The sequence below is a fragment of the Pongo abelii genome, chromosome 2 (assembly GCF_028885655.2).
Source record: "Pongo abelii isolate AG06213 chromosome 2, NHGRI_mPonAbe1-v2.0_pri, whole genome shotgun sequence".
Classification (NCBI taxonomy): domain Eukaryota; kingdom Metazoa; phylum Chordata; class Mammalia; order Primates; family Hominidae; genus Pongo; species Pongo abelii.
This window is the reverse complement of record NC_085928.1, coordinates 141,968,544-141,986,155: the sequence shown is the minus strand read 5'-3', so window position 1 is coordinate 141,986,155 and position 17,612 is coordinate 141,968,544. Positions and strand designations below refer to the sequence as shown.

The 17,612-nt window shown below is 35.0% G+C and overlaps 1 protein-coding gene across 1 annotated transcript in view; it reads right to left on the bottom strand.

Moving 5' to 3' along the window:
- DNAJC13 (DnaJ heat shock protein family (Hsp40) member C13) overlaps positions 1 to 17,612 on the bottom strand; it is a 118,432-nt gene that overhangs the window by 47,244 nt on the left and 53,576 nt on the right. Inside the window, exons 22-32 of the mRNA XM_009239322.4 lie at positions 16,826 to 16,979; positions 14,030 to 14,133; positions 13,783 to 13,942; positions 12,645 to 12,707; positions 11,460 to 11,561; positions 9,603 to 9,707; positions 8,365 to 8,567; positions 7,267 to 7,351; positions 3,504 to 3,658; positions 2,935 to 2,980; positions 898 to 1,052 (exon numbers count right to left, since the gene is read on the bottom strand). Of these exons, the coding sequence (XP_009237597.3) occupies positions 898 to 1,052; positions 2,935 to 2,980; positions 3,504 to 3,658; positions 7,267 to 7,351; positions 8,365 to 8,567; positions 9,603 to 9,707; positions 11,460 to 11,561; positions 12,645 to 12,707; positions 13,783 to 13,942; positions 14,030 to 14,133; positions 16,826 to 16,979 (1,332 nt within the window). The remainder of the gene's footprint in view (positions 1 to 897; positions 1,053 to 2,934; positions 2,981 to 3,503; positions 3,659 to 7,266; positions 7,352 to 8,364; positions 8,568 to 9,602; positions 9,708 to 11,459; positions 11,562 to 12,644; positions 12,708 to 13,782; positions 13,943 to 14,029; positions 14,134 to 16,825; positions 16,980 to 17,612) is intronic.

Genomic DNA, 17,612 nt, shown 5'->3' with positions numbered 1-17,612 from the left:
TCAGGAGAAAAATATTACACAGAAGAACCGTGTTGCTAATTTATTAATATTCTTCTATATTTTTTCCCAATGAAAAATATGACTGCCATACAGAATATATTCAAATTGGTGGCTAATACATGCCAAGCCCATAGGTCAAGAAGTCAAATGACAACAAGCAGGTGGCATGGAGTGTGTGCAGTCTGACGAGGACCAGTAATTGACATAGAAGATCTAATGCTATCTAGCTAAGGGAATTGAGGGGTTCTCCAAAAAGAGACAGCCTTGACACTGGAACTATGAAGTGTCAAGTCTTTTCTGAACAGAAACTGGCTGGGCATTGTTATCTGCTTCTCAGCCTTTCCTTTTTCTGTGTTTCCACAGGTTTCTCCTATGGCATTACCCCCAAACGAAGACATACCTTAGGAATGCTAACCTCCAGATTAAGGACAAAAGGTGTTGGTAAGGGAGCCCACATTCTAGAATAATTTTGGGTATCTCTGTTCTGATCCATTGATCCAAATTATGTGGGCATAGTTTTTAATTAGTGGGAGTATAGTCCTACTTCCAAATACCCAGAGGTATGTCTTGATTTTATCCCAATTTCCTATATATGTATTATCAGTTCATTACCTAAAACCTTACGAGTTCTATAAACTGATTTAAGAAGTACCAGTGGTTGGTAGGTCCTACCATTATATAAAGCTCTATTAAGGTAATAGCAATTTTGTCAAATCTTATTAGAATAGAGAAAACCTTAAGGCCTTATCGAAATCCATCATTTGATTTGGCATCAATGATTACTGTCATTTTAGATTATAAACCTAGTGAAAACATTTCTTTTAACAGAAGTCAAAGCAGATGGCGAGCAGCAAAGAATTATAAAATACAAAATCAATCAATCAACTGGTTATTTACCTCATTTCACTGCTCCAGATTGCTTCTGGAGTATCAAATTCTCCTAGAAAAATCTCAGAAAACTTTTCAGGTTCATAATTTTCTAAGTAACAAACCATTGCTTCAGGTAGAATGTGCCCAAGTATACTTCTCTGAAAAATATCTTGTCCTTTTGTCTTCAAAACAAAACAAAATAAAAGGTAGTCAAAAAACACTAAAGTTAACTTTCAATTTTCTTATAAACGATTTATGGTTAGAGAACACTTTAAGAAAGAACACAATTGCAACAAATTGCTTTTATGCTTTGGGAATGTAGATGGAAACACAGCAAAATGTGAAGTGGAAGGTATCTGGTTACAAACTGGCTTAGCATGAGCTCTAAGGCAGAACCAACAGCCTCTGGCCCTGCAGCAGTCTTAGCTTTAAGTGTCACAAGCTGCCAATATTATTTAGGACGACTAGCCTTTGACCATGTGTAACAGTAATGGATAACAGAAGGAATATCCCAAGAAGATTTACATCAATTATCCTGCATTATATTGTTGGCTGTAGGTCCCACCTGTACTTGCTTCTGTTTTCAAAAATAAGTTCAGAAGATCATTAAGAGCCTGTCCTCATGAAATGTAGCTAGGATTTAGATGGAGAATTTCTACTTAAAGTAATTATAATTAACTGCTTTGCAAATTCCATATCCTCTGGCAGGCCAAATGGAGTCAGTATAATGATCATACTAAATTTTAAACTCATTTATTTACTCAATGGAAATAAAATCCCAAGGGCTAGCTAGGATTTATAACAAATAAATGCTTTTCTTATTTCCTTCTAGGCAAATTTAAGACATTTTACTTCTCTAGGATAAAACAAAGAGACAAGGGATAAAACCCAAACATGGTTTTATCATGTGGTGCAAAGACAAATTAGAAGATGAATATTTTCAGGCTTTCTGCTAATAAAAGTAACAAATTCACTGTCTGTTACACTTTTGGGTAAAGAATTGCTAGTTGTATTCTTGAATAGTATTTGGTAATTCATACATCCAGACTTGTGCTATAAACACTGTTTTACTATAATTATTCAAAATACTATTAGCTGAAATGATATAAATCATTTCTAATAAATTTGGAAAAAATTACATTATGCATAACGGCACAGAAATAAAGAAAGAATGCCCAAATGTCTAATACTACATTAAGGTACTATCATTAGAGACTTTTTTACCTTGTTTATATTCTCATTTTCTATTTGTATAAAGCTGTGGAAATTATGCTGCCACGGAAATCTTTAATATTAGACAATTGGGTCACTTTCTAGGGCTTCATTGGCTGCTTTATAAAACATACAATTTAGTGTCTGTTGTCAAGGTGGTGCAACACTTCTTGGTTAGTCTTCTAAACAGTGGTCTGGTTTTGGTTTCTTATTCTGCTTGATATGATCCAAAAAAAAGTCCATGCTCCATGAAAAGCTGAACATATTTCAAAACACTCTTCAGTTTCATTTTAACAATAAATATCTCTTTGTAAAATGTAGGCATTAAGTTTAGATTGTCCAAACTACCTAAATAGTCTCTTTTTTTTTTTTGAATTCCCAGCTTAAACCCTCAGTAAAATGACAAGAACACTTGAGAGCATGTGAAACATTGAGCAGCTTCAAAAAAGAAACCTAACACTTCTGCCACTTTGGGATATGAACAAAAAGGCTCAAGTCTTCCTGAATCTTAGCTGACGACGTAAGACTCAGGTATATAATGAATTACTAATGAAAATCGCTAATCTAAACTTATACAAAGAGAACAACTTATATTCATGGAGGTGTCAGGCTATCATTCATAGCTGCAATTTCAATATTAAGTCTAATGAGTCAGCAACATTTATTTTCCTTTAAAAATATTAGCTTAGACTTTATATGTGCAAGGTACCACAAACAACGTAAGAACAGAATAAAACAATACCTGCCCTCAAGTACTTATAATCTAGTAAACATAATACACAGCTCAGGAAACTTTACAGCACCAAAACAGCTTACCCAGGGTTAAGTATTCAGAGGATTAACCTGGCTTACCTCTTCTGACTTGAAAGCCTGTTTGGTATGTGTGTATTTCAAAAATCTAGAAAGAAAAATGAATTATCTATCAGATATAGAAACCTGTTTAGTTTTTGTAACCTTAGTTTTCTAAAGACTAGATCTTTTATAGCTAAATAAAACTCAAAAATGGCAACTCACATAAATCCATATTCTCAAATTATTTAATTTCTGAATAAGGCAAGAACTTAAATGAACTAGAAAGATTTTTAAAGTGTAGTCATATTAAAGCTATGTGACAATATAAAAAAATTATTAAACTTTAAGTAAGCAAAATGTGAAACTGCATGTACAATATGAATATAGTTATATTAAATACGTACTTAAATACTAGATAATACATTCTTATGCTAGATGTGGTATAGTGGTACAATTCTGAGTAATTTTCCCCCATTCTTCTACTTTCCAAGTCTTTAGACATGTACTTAAATAGCCTTTACAATGATAATTTTAATAAAAGCAATAATGTACTCACAAAAAATTCAATTAAATCAGTCCATATAAAATTCAAATAATACTTTTAAATAGATTACCCTTAAAGTTCTTACCGAGCAACAGGAAGCACATTGGAACCTGTGTACATCATGATAAAGAAAAATACTCCACTCAGATAAAGGCGGGGTAACTGTGGGTTATCTTGCATGATATGGTATAACAAAATAGCAACCTTCTCAACAAGGATAGGGTCAAAGGTCAGCAGTAGCTGAAAAAAAATTAAAATGTTTTTATTGGGTTGTAAAAAACCTGCATCATCACTTTACGTTTTTTATTTCATATGCTGAGGTTATAGCTCCTTCTGTAAATTATAAAATAAAAACCCATGGGAGTCAGTAAGCTCATCTACCAGACCCACAACAGATTTGAAAAATGATTCATTCTACAACATTTAATGCAGAAAATCAACTGAGAATTGATCAAAATGTATTCAGAAAAGCCCAAACATGCCTGAAGCTAGTTTTGTCATAATGTTACAGGTAACACTGCTTCTTGTGCAAGAATCTTCCTAAAAAGACTTCTCAGTTTGTTTCAATTCAGCTGAGCTGACACAAGAATCCCCTGAAGGCTTCTTGAGAACTCAAGGAGCAGAGCAGAAAATAACGATCAATGAAACAGCCTAAAAGGTAGATCCAGAAGTGCAGGTAACAGGCAAGAGGGTAAACAAGTATCAGGTAGTACATCTGCTACCAGAAAGTACCAAAAGATGTGGCCTCTAGAAATTTGAGCTAGAAATACTGAAGGGAATTTCTGGGATTACTCTAATAAATCTGGGCTAATTAAAAACCATACAGAATTGCTATGAATAAACTTTTGATAAACATTTAATAAGTTTTATCTACAAAGCTTAATAAAGGTGTCGTTCCAGTTTTCTATAAAACACTTGCTTCCAATGAATCCTCAATTCGGGGTCAAATGCTCCCAGTAAAAAAAAAAAAAAAAAAAAAATAATAATAATAATTACAGCCAGGCATGGTGGCTCACGCCTGTAATCCCAGCACTTTGGGGGACGGATCACGAGGTCAGGAGTTCAAGACCAGCCTGGCCAACATGGTGAAAGCCCGTCTCTACTAAAAGTACAAAAAATTAGCCAGGCGTTAGTGGCAGGTGCCTGTAATCCCAGCTACTAGAGAGGCTGAGGCAGGAGAAATGCTTAAACCCGGGAGGCAGAGGTTGCAGTGAGCAGAGATTGAGCCACTGCACTCCAACCTGGGCGACAGAGTAAAACTCCGTCTCAAAAAATAAATAAATAAAATTAATTAATTAATTTACAATAAAGAGAGTAAGTAGCTCAGATTAGGAGGCCAAAGTTCTATACTCATATGTGAGACTAAACAGCTATGTGTCTTTTAAGTAAATAACTTAAATTTCTCTGTGCTTTGGTGTCTTATCTATTCCACAAGGAATTTAGATTAAGCGTTTCATACTATTACATATTTTAAAAAGGAAACATACAGTCATACAGAATTTTCCCTAGTGTTAATGGCAGTAGTTCAAGACTTGACATTATGGGAATTAGTGGCAAACACACACACAAGCACGCACACACACCCAACCACCCACAGTATTTCAATTTGTCACTATACTAGAAAACCTAGAACATTTATTCAGCACACACACAGACACACACCTAGAGTATTTCAAACTATCACTACACTAGAAAACCTAGAACGTTTACTCACTGTATCTCGGACCACTCTAAAAATTCTAAAGCTCTATCAGATGGTAAAAATGATGACTGCTCTTAAAGTCAAATGAAGTACAGATATCCCTTTCCAACCAATGAAGATAATGTTCCCAGAAACTACTATAGCCACCTAACTGTGCTTTGGCAAGATTCAGATCTCCCAGAATAGAAAAAATTAAAAGAAAAACAAAAATAACTTCTTAAAAATAATTTTTGAACTCGATATAAAAAAATAGGAGTCACACACCGTTCAAAGAAGCTAGATTTATCAATACAAGTATCTTTAATCACTTTGTTCAGATATTACTGAAAATTTTTGGGTAATTAAAAGAAAGCCTCCCTCCCCCAAGCTTCATGTTATGCTGAGCACATTTCTTAAAAGTTTTTTAATCATCCTTTCCTAGACTGAAATTTAATGCCATTTGTATTTACTTTTTCCTTTCAGTTTCCTAAGACTCAGAAAAATGGGAGAGGTTGATCTTCTGGGCGTGGTGTTTTATCCACATGTTGAGAGAGTCTATCAGAGAGAAAAAATTCCTCTCTTTGCATCACCTCACATATGCAGCCACATGGCCCCACAGGGAAGGGGATGTGGTAATAGTTTAGAGCCCTCAATAATTGCAGTGCTTTTTCACTGAAGGATATGAATGGAAATGTCCACAAGAGAAAAGCACAGAAATGTTAAAATGTGAGTATGCTTAAATAACAGAAATTGGCAAAAAAAAAAAAAAAAAAAAAAGGATAGGGCATTACTGTATTTAGAAGTCTTTTTCAGCATCAATGACTTACACAGGCATTTAGGTAGTAAATAAGTGAATGTAAAAATATAGAAACTGAGTTAACTCTTCTCTCCCATTGCAGACCAATGTACAACTGAAAGGTACAAATGGCACAAGTTACTGGCATAGAACTTAATAGAAACATTTGCCCGAAATCTCTAGGACCTGACTTATTTGGGTTTAAATAGCTTAATTCCAAAAAAGCAGAATAACGCAAAAGAAAAAGATATTTTGGTGTATCCTAGATTAATTCCAACTCAATGCTTTGAATCATTGGTATCAATGAAAACATAACTAAGAATAGTCAAAATCTAGGCAGAAGCTAGTGAGACTGCTGTGATTACTTCTTAAGATATGAACCACCAAGTCCACCCCTGTGGCCTGCTGGTGTATCTCCCAGTAGTCTTAACAACATCAACATACACCACAAACTGGAGTAAATCACTTTGCAGATATTAAAGTGGTGTGATTTTAAAAATAGGTAATAAATAAAACTCTTTTAGCACAATTCTGGAATCTAGAAACTTCTCATGTTTAGGCTCAATCTTCCACAGCATCTTCAGCAACTCAAGAGTAAGTGAAATAGCCGGGTGCAGTGGCTCACGCCTGTAATCCCAGCACTGTAGGAGGCCAAGGCGGATGGATCACTTGAGGCCCGGAGTTTGAGAACAGCCTGGTCAACACGGCAAAACCCCTGCTCTACTAAAAATACAAACAAAGTAGCTGGGTGTGGTGGCACATGCCTGTAATCCCAGCTACCTGGGAGGCTGAGCCAAGAGAATCATCTGAACATGGGAGGCGAAGGTTGGATTGAGTCAAGATCCTGCCACTGCACTTCAGCCTGGGCAACGGAACGAGACTGTCTCAAAAAAATTAAAAAAATAAAAAATTAAGTGAAATGAATGTAATTCAAGGTGCAGGCTTTTTTCTTTTCTTTTTGAGACAAGGTCTTGCTCTGTTGCCCAGGCTGGAGTGCAGTGGCATGATCACAGCTCGCTGCAGCCTCAAACTCCTGGGATCAAACAATCCTCCCACCTCAGCTTCCCAAGGGGCAGGGACTACAGACATGTGCCATCATGCCTGGCAGCCATTTGCTTTATTTATTTATTTATTTTTTGTAGAGATGGGGTCTTCCTATGTTGACCAAAGTGGTCTCGAACTCCTTGACTCAAGCAACCCTCCCACCTCGGCCTCCCAAAGTGCTGGGATTGGAGGTGTGAGACTCCACACCTGGCCTGTTTAGGCTTTTTGAAAATGGAATAGACTGCAACAAAACAAAGACTGGTACTGATAATAAAATTAAGAGAAAATGATTCTTAAAATTGCTCCTAGTTTGATTATATAACTCACCTGAATAATATGGGGAAGGCAAGTGCTATCTGATAGCAGTCTTTTCACTTTGGGTAGAGGCCGAATGATGGCATTGTCTTGATCCCTAGAAAACATTTTCTCGTGTCAACACTTAATATATTTATTAAAATTTGTATGTTCAGAGCATATGACATTCTACTAGGCATGAAGCAGGTTACCTTACTTTTTTGTTAATGAAGACTAAGCTCTCATACAGCTGGGAACATGATTAGGTATTTTGGTTTAAATCTATTTGGCTGCTTAATATGACTTCATTTCCTTCCATAAGATTTCCTTGAAAAACAGTACCCTAGAAGAGCCAAAGACTCTTATTTATTATTTAATTGATTAAACTTGGTGTTGTCCAACACACTGTCAGTGGATATTTTCCCCCAAAGGGCGTATCAAACTTTGTTACATAAATTTAAACCTTGATTTAACTATGTTTGGTATTTTCCAAGTATAAATTTAATTTTAAGGCTACCTTATTTCTAAATACTAACTGTATAATTTTGAGTCCAACTGGAACCATGAAAACTTCAAGTGTTTTAAAATATGTTACAGTTTCTCAGTAATTTCCATCACAAGATATCTTTAGTACAGTAATGAATCAAAATGATTTATATGTAAATATTTCACAAAGATTAAAAAGTTACATGCAAGTGTTATACTTATGACTTGGAGAACAAATTCTCACCTTCACTGGTCAAGTGGGGCAAGACATGGGCCTACACTTGCCTTCTATAGCAGAAATAGCTAGCCTGTCAGATCAACAGCTGGCATTCACCACTGTCTATGTCCTGCAGTATGTGTAATTCAAAACATTCACACCAATTCACATGAATTATAAAATTGTTACTATTGTAAGTCTCAGTTTTGTAACATTATTTGAAATCTCCCAGAGAAAGTTGCTTTTTTTAGCTACTTTATTAATATAATTTGCAAATTCTTTATATCTGTTTCAAAAAATGCCAAAGGTCAAAGCAGCATTCCTCCAAGGCCATAAATAGGACATCTTTGTTTTAAAACACCAGACTGATTCTATGATGTTACTAAGGAAGCATATCAATTATCCAGGAACATTCAGTTACATTTTACCTGCTTGGAAAATATCCACACATTGTGATCAACATGTTCAATATAAGGGTAGCAAGGTCAGTTTCATTCAGGACAGCCTGTCCACTGGCTAAGAGACACCACTTAAGCTGGGGTATGGACTGAAGTGGTCGCCATCCATCCATGCCTTGAGCCCAGCATCTGGTTTTTGCATTTAACATTCCTTTGGTCCACAATTCTTGGATCTTAATGGATGGAAGGCATTATTACAAACAGACAAAATAAAATGAAAAACCTCACTAATGTTTTTCTACTTTATAGTAAATACATACTAAATTATGAAACAAACATGCAAGTACACTATTTTAGAAAAAACAAGTTTTGTTGACAGGCCTTTGGGAACCCAAATTTGGTTAATACAAAAAACAACCACTTGGCCAACCTGCAGAGCATAAAGAATACTGCAAAGAGTAAAAATGACAGGTGGAGTGCTAAATAATCAAATTATACTAGAGCAGAACAGTTGGTCCTCCATAAAACTATCTTTGCCCAATTCGAAATGAGCCTGGGAGGCTGAAGATCAGAGGCAGGATCAAGTATCAAGATAAAGAGGAAAACTGTCCTTAGTTCTTAGACTGAATAATTTTCAATGAATTTTAGACTGCATATTAAAACTTACTTATTCATACCATATAGAAACATTACAGTTTGACATAAGTACTAAGATAGCTTTTTTTTTTTTTTTTCTTTTTTGGAGATAGGGTCTCGCTATTCATTGCCCAGGCTGGAGTGCAGTGGTGTGATCACAGCTTACTGCAGTCTCAACCTCCTGGAAGCGATCCTCCCACCTCAGCCTCTCAAGTAGCTGAGACTATAGGCATGCACCACCATGCTTAGCTAATTATGTTTTATTTTAATAGAGATAGTCTCTTGCTATGTTGCCCAGGCTGGTCTTGATCTCCTGGCTTCAAGTGATCCTCTCACAGTGCTGGAATTACAGGTGTGAGCCACTACACCCAGCCAGAAATTATTACATAAAAATCACTAAAAACCTGAGTGCTACCTCCGTAACAACAGCTTTTAAACAAGGTTTGAAGGCATAATTTTATATGTATGTTTGGTTCTCCATTTTTCATGTGGAAACTGAGTTGCAGGGCCCTTGAAGCTAATAACAGGAATTTAAATGACAGCTTTAAAATATTCCACACCTCTGTAAGTGCTAAGCAGGGGGGCATAAGAAATGCTGAGACCTTCACAAAAACTATCTCCAAGATACATACCTCATGAAATCCATACGGGCCACTCCTTTCTTTGTCTGCGTTGCCAAAATACCATTCCTTTTCACTCTCTCTTTTCATATCTGGAGCAGCTTCAATTACATTGCTCTAAGTTTAAAAAAGACTTACATTATTTTCCAAAGCAGAAATCTAAAAGACCAGATGTCATAAAACAAAGTTGCACAGCAGTACTTTGGAGGGGTTTATATCCCTTTAAAAGTTAACCTGAAATTTTAAGTGACCTTATTTTAAGATTTAAGAGTTTAGGACAAAATGCCTAACCTAACAGTTCGAAAAAACTATTTCCTTATTAATATATATTTGAAGTAAATGGTTTCCTAAGTTCACACTCAGCAATCTAAGCTAAATTCAGTGACATCTACATTCCCCATGGTCATTAATAAATACCCAGGACACTAACATTTTAGTAGCAAAGAATATTGCAAATAGTTACATAAATAGATACATATCATTAATCTTAAGCAACAATGATCAAAATATTAAAGTTCTTTTGGGGGAAAAACTCACTCCAACTAAGAGTTCCAATAAGTATCTGAGATCAAAGCATTAAAATGCTAACAGCAAAGTTAGTTTTCAGTGGTTTTATACACTTAGTCTCAATTTAATATCTATTACCCTTACTACAAATAATTCTTACAATGTTCTCTATCAATGTTTTACAAGAATCTAGGTTAAAATTTTTATGTAGTTGGGTTATTTTATCACAACATGGTTATGTTCTTTGTCTTTCTTTTTTGAGACAGGGTCTTACTTTGTTACCCAGCCTGGAGTGCAATGGCACAAAAATGCCTCACTGCAGCCTTCACTTCCCAGGCTCATGTAATCCTCCTGCCTTAGCCCCTCAAGTAGCTGGGACTACAGGTGTGTGCCACCATATCTGGCTTTTTGTTTTTGTCAAGACAGATTTTGCCAATTTGCTTAGGCTGGTCTTGAACTCCTGAGTTCAAGTGATCCTCCCGCCTCAGCCTCCCAAAGTGCTGGGATTACCGGTGTGAGCCACCGTGCCCGGCCTGTTCTTTTTCTTACAATCACCTTCCTTGAGAATGAAATAACATGTTTTTAAATACTGCCATAATTATCAGCTTTCAGTTAGACTCACATAGAGAGGTACAGCAAAGTTGTTATGAGCACATAGACTTCTGGGTCTTAACTCTAGCTCTGCCACTTATCAGGTGACCTTGGGCAAGATAGCCTCTGTGTTCCTTAGTTTCCTCATCTGTAATGTGGATAGTAACCACCTCAAAGGGCTATTGGGGGATTCAAAAAGTTAATGTATGTGTACCAGAACAGTGCCTGTTGTAATGGTATATAACAGAATATGCCATATACTAAATACTTGAATAACACTTTCGGTCACAATTCACACGAAATCTAACATGACACATCTCCTTACATCAGGAAATTAAAACACCAAAAAAATCAAATGAGCTCAGGATAGATTCTTCTGTAAGTTAAGTATCAGTCCTCTTGGCTGGTATCAGTAAGGTGTCCAGACTCCTTTAATGCAAAGCATATTCTTACTGCTTGCCAATGTTAAAAGTACTAGTTACATATCTAATGAATTCAGTTTATATCCTAAAAGTCACACTGCCTCAAGATAAGCCATATTAGAGACAGTTACTTTAATTGACAAAATAAAACTCAATCGTTACTGTCCATTTTGGATTGTTCTTACAGTGGTTTCACATCTTCTGTGTGAAATCTCTGAGAACTAGTACTACTGTAATTACTGGACAAATAAGTGTGTGACCACGTATCTTCAGATTTCTATGATTCTTTTGACTCTAAGATTATACTCAAAGAATGTTAAGTTTGTAAAACGTAAACAAGGATACGTACTTGCAGCGGTACTGTAGCTCGGCTTACATGGAGATGTGCAAGGGTAAGCAAGTCCACAAGGATTCTTATTCCATTTGAATCCATGAGATCCTTAACATTTTTCTGGAAGAGGAAAACATTTTTTTCGTAATCTAAACATTTTTCGTAATCTAAAACCTATCCCAATAGTGCCTTTCCCGATAGGTACTACCACCTACAAGGTCCTCGAAGAAGAGAATGTTTGGAATCTTTGGAAATAATTGATACGACTGGGATTACTTGGTCTTTTCAGCATTTTGTGTTCAAGGAACCTGAATTCCAATGGACTAAAAGGGCAAAACTATATTACAAAGAGATCACTTCAGAATTTTTACTTAAATATATTCTGAGGAAAAAACAACCTCTGGTTTTACAATTATTCTGTCAAGGTCTTTTTAATAAACAGATTATTCTGTATCAGAAATAAAGTCTGCTATATTAAAAAATCTTTTAATGTTCCAGTTTGTTTTCATAAACTTAAAATAACTGGTAATTTCTTAGAAGAGACTATAATTTCCAATTAGAATTTCTTTGTACTTATAATTACACTTCAGTTTAAAACATTTGCATTACTTACTATAAGAATAAAACTACGCAAATTGGTATTAGTATCAAAGTTTTAAGAAATGAAAATCCGCTTACACTTCAACATAAATTGTGAATTAATATTATATATTACAACTATGAATTCCTTGTTTGAAATGAGCATGAACCTATTAAAATGTCTTTAAAAAGAAAATACAGAGTAAAATGACGAATCTTATAACTTCCAATTACTTTTTATCAACAAAATGTATACTGATAAAGACTTTCCATTTTATGTCAAGCATATATTTTACTTAAAATTTAACCCTAAAGAGTCCCTAAAGAAAAATAAGCTAATTTTTATTATTAAAAATCATTTTAATGTATTAAAAGTCATCCATTATTCGTCATTCAGAATTTTATTATCATTAATTCACTCTGCACCCATAATATTAAGACAGACTATACAGAGAATACTGACAAAAACCTTTCCCTCCAGGAGATTAGAGCACACAGAACTTTCTGTCTAAAAAGGAGAAGACAGAAAAGAACACTCCCTGGATAATCAACTCAAACTGTGAGTTTATCTTACATACTTATATGACTTGGAAATAACAATGTATGTATGCGAAACTACTGTACCTTATTAAGGATCAACTTGTTAAGGAAGAGAATCAACCTATCTCGTTCAAGTTTATCTGTGCACTATTGAAATAAATGAGAATCTGGTCAGAAGTGAACAGAAATAAAAATTAAGGTATTACTATTACTAGACAAAATCAACCAACAGCCCATAAGAAGTAATGCCATCTTATAAACATTAAGGAGAAAAATCATAGAAATCTGTCAATTATTGCAATTCCTTAATGAATCCTGAAAATTACATTCTTTATATAACTTGTCTAATCTCCCTAGAAAGGAAGATATTTTAAAGTCATCAAACAGATTAATATATAGCTTTAAGGAGATATGTAAAAATTGAAGTAAGTGAAATAATTGGTCCAAATGATACTTGAAGTAAAAGGAATGTAAACACAAAAGAAAGTATAAAACATATACGCTGCAACAAACAGGCAGCAATCAAATGAGCTGCATGATGAATTGATTAATTTGTCTCCTCCACCATGTTCAAGTGTTAAATGACCAATTCTTAAAAGAAAAAAAATTTTTTTGAGACAAGGTCTTGCTCTGTCATCCAGGCTGGAGTGTGATCACAGCTCACTGCAGCCTCAACCTCCTGGGTTCAAGTGATCCTCCCACTTCCAGGTGAACCACCAGGTACATGCCACCACGTCCACTAATTTTTTTATTTGACAAACTGTATAAAATTTTTTGTAAAGTGCTAACTCAAGGTTTCTTTTTTGGAGGGGTAGCATTGTAGTTTTAAAAGGTTTTTACTATCTTCACACTTCTACATTTAGTATGCTAGCATCAATTAAGATTTTTCCAAAATGGAAAATCAGAGGTACATACAACTCTACAAGTCACCATTTCTTTTATACACCTGTCCAACTCATCCATACTTAAAGACTGACAAGTAGGTCAACTAAAGTCATTTGAAAACAGTAACTGAAACACAAAGTGACATGGACAAATTCTAACCCATTATTCATTTTCCTATTCATCTAACTCGGATTTAAATAAGTATAAATTACAGAAAAATGAATGCAGAAAGTTACAGTAATAATGTGATCAAACAGAATTTAAATTTAGTTTTTAAAATTTAACACATACCCTAGTGACACTATCAAATAGTAATTTCCTTAAATGATATCCTTACCCTCTCTAACATTCCAATGATATATCTGGTATCTGTAAAAGGTCCTATTTCTTCGTGACATCTGCCATAAACAATAGCAAGGGCTTGTAAACATAAACACTTCATGTTTACTTTTGGGGTAAGCAAGAAGCGATGATAAAGTTCATTGAAAAATTCATACCTAGATTTAAAAAAAAAAGTTCACAATAGAAATAACCATGAAACCAACAGTGAAAACAAATGCAACAGGATATACAGAGTAGCTCACGATCTCTTAATTGATCCACTTTCTTCATTCTCATCTTCCTCCAATAGTAATCTCAGGTAATAGTCTCCTATTTTAATTTCCTCTGCCAGGCACTCATATTTGACCTTCATAAACAAAAGCAAATTACACTATTTTAGTTTACAATAGATTTTGGCAATTTCTAATAATTGTTTCTTATAATTCTTTCTGTTCAGAACTTATTTCTTAAAATATCTGTTAATTCAATATTGTTAACATGACTATTTTAGCTAAATGCTGAGAATTACATACCAATTTTATAAATGTAAGACTTGCTGATAAAAACTATCACAGCACTATGTGGTGTCAATTAAAAAAGGAGGAATAAAATCTGCTTTATTCTCTACTGGGTTTGCTATAAAAAAGCAAGGAGTAGATGGTTCTGCATCACACATAATTTGCTCAACACACATACACCACTTCAGGTCTTTCCTCTATCCCACAGCTCTATCCCTGGCGATGTGCCAAGACTTAAAACCAACACATAAAACTACCTTTTACATTTTCGTAAAGAATTTCTTCTATGTCAAATCACCCCATGCTACTAAATTGAGGTGATAAATGAGGGCAAAGTCAAAGATCAGGAGTTGGGGCAGCATCACTATGCCTGCACTCAGGCTGTCTGTCTCAAGGAAAGATTTCAGGCAATTATAAAAAGGAATTCCCAGATCAAAATTCTTTTTCCGAAGTCTAAAATAATAGATTTCTAAAAATATAAATTATATGAAATCAAATCTATATCTTCATTTCACTTTCTATATAAAGTCTAAGCATTCAATTCATTCAATTTCTATTAAGCATATACTGTGTGCCATGTACTATTCCAGGCACTGGAGACGCAGCAGTTGAACAAACAAAGGTTTCTGCACTCACAGGTGAAGCCCATAAAAAAGTGAAATATATTTGATAGTTGGGTGACAGTAAGTACTACAGAGTAAAATAAAGCAGGAAACGGGGATAGGGAGAGAGAATATATATGTAAATATGTGTGTATGTATAAAAGGGGCTACATTTTTAAACAAGGTATCCAGGGAAAGCCCACTCAGATAACGACATTCAAAAGATCTGAAAATGAGAAAACAGGTTATGAGGTTATCTGGGGAAAACCCTTATTCTAAGCAGAGGAAACACCAAATAAGATGACCTTGAGGCAAGAACGTGAATTTGGTATTTTCTAAGAAGCCTGTTTGGCTGGAAAAGAGTGTGAGAGAAGGAGAGGAGTATGAGATGAGATAAAAGAAACAATGCTTAGCATTGGGGGTTACACAGATGCTGGCTTGTAAGTCATTTTAAGGACTCAGATTTTAACTGAGATGGGAAACCACAAGAGCACCAAGGGTTTGAGCACAGAAATGATGTGCTTGCTATTTAGCAAGGTAACTCTGCTATGTTGATAACAGATTCCAGGGAGGCAAGAGTAGAAGCAGTGATATTGTTGCAATCTACCAGGAAGAAGGTCTGAATAAATTTTGAAGGTGCACTGTATGGAATTTGCTAAAAAACTTGATATAAAAGATAATGTCAAGGGTTTTCACTAGAAAATAAGGAGTAGTCATTATCTAAGATCATAAAGACTGTAAGAGAAGTAGGCTCAGAGGAAGAACAAGAGTACAATTTTGGAGAAAAGTTCTAGATACTTATCAGATATCCAATTATGAGATAGAAGTATGAAGTCTAGGGCTAAAAGTCTAAGCAAGAGATAAAAATCTGGAAGCCACCAGCAAATAAAAAGCCAGACTGGGCAACATAGTGAAACCTCGTCTCTATAAAAAATACAAAAATTAGCTAGGCATGGTGGTGCAAGCCTCTGGTCCCACCTACTGGGGAGGCTAAGGTGGAAGGATTGCTTGAGCCAATGAGGCAGAGGCTGCAGTGAGCCAAGATGGCACCACTGCAGTCTAGCCTACGCAATAAAGCAAGGTCGTGTCTCAGAAAAATAAAAAATAAAATAAAAACATTTAAAGCCATGAAATTTAATGATTTCATTGAGGCAATGAATAAAAATGAACGAGGTCAAAGAACTGAAACTTTGGAGCTAGCCAACATTTAGTGGTCAGCGAGATGAAGCAAAATGAGTAAAGAAGACTTGAGAAGTAGACAGTGAAAAAGGAGAAAATCCAGCAGAATACAGACTCCCAAAAACAAAGTAAAGACGAGTTTTTCATTTTGCTAAGAATGAGCATATCCAAATGGAATATGGAAATGCAACTGGGTTAAAGTCAAAGCCCGCAGGATCACTCACATGTTCAAATTTAAAGCTATAATAGTTTAAATTGTATATGTTTATAATATACTTCAATTATATATACACCCACACATATAAAATTACTACTACCATCTTTCTTGTTTTTCCTGCTCTTCACATCAATATTTTAATAGAACAGCAAAATATGGTCACATTCAGAATCAATTAACACACACAAAAATCAAACAAGTTACAAGGAACAAGGCAAACAGGGTATGTTTCAATGAAAAAAGAACTCAAAGGTCCCAGAAATGGAAAAGAAAAGAAAAAAGGAAAGAATAGATTTGGAATGCATAGAATCAAATTTATTAAAATTCTTCCATGATTCTCAGGTACAAAGCTAAGTTACTTAACAAAATTTTTTATTTTTGTCTGATACAATGATTAAAGTTTTCCAGTATTTCCTACATAACATTAAAGGGGGAAAGGTAAAGACAAGATATGTAATTACAAATGTTTTTAAAAAAAATCACTCCCCAAATAGTACATGGTTTATTTTTTAAGATTAATATACTGGAAAAATCAAACTTTACCTCAAACTCATGGTGGTTCCAGGAGATCACATTAGCACTTCCAAGTTCTCTGTCAATATTAAATGCTCTCATTTCAGATTCAAGAGTATCTTTCAGTTCTTCTCGTGTTTTGAAATTCCAAATAAGGTTTGACCTGGCATGGTCTTGACCAAACCTAGACATACATATAATCAGGATGCACTAAGCATTTTAAAAAATCTATAAATATCCCTTACTGACCTTATAATAAGCACAAAAAAAAAAAAAAAAAAAAAAAGGGAATAGACTTTAGCAAATGTAAGTAAAGAAAATAAAATCTGTATAAAGGAAGTAGAGTAAAACATTAATGGTAGGTATACATTGGTGGTAGGTATACAGATATTCACTGCAAAATTATTTTACCTTTTGTATGTTTGAAAGTTTTCATAATAAAAAGTTGAGAAAAAAAGGAACCTAAGCTATGAAACAAATCTGTGTGAATTAAAAAAAAAACCCTGATATTTCAACTTCAATGTTTGTTGCTAATACAAATTCCATTTAGAAAACAATTCCACTGGCCAGGCGCGGTGGCTCCCACCTGTAATCTCAGCACTTCGGGAGGCCGAGGCGGGCGGATCATGAGGTTAGGAGTTTGAGATCAACCTGGCCAACATGGTGAAACCCTGTCTCTACTAAAAATACAAAAAATTAGCTGGGTGTGGTGGCACACGCCTGTAATCCCAGTTACTTGTGAGGCTGAGGCTGGAGAGTTGCTTGAACTCGGGAGGCAGAGGTTGCAGTGAGCCAAGATCGCGCCATTGCACTCCAG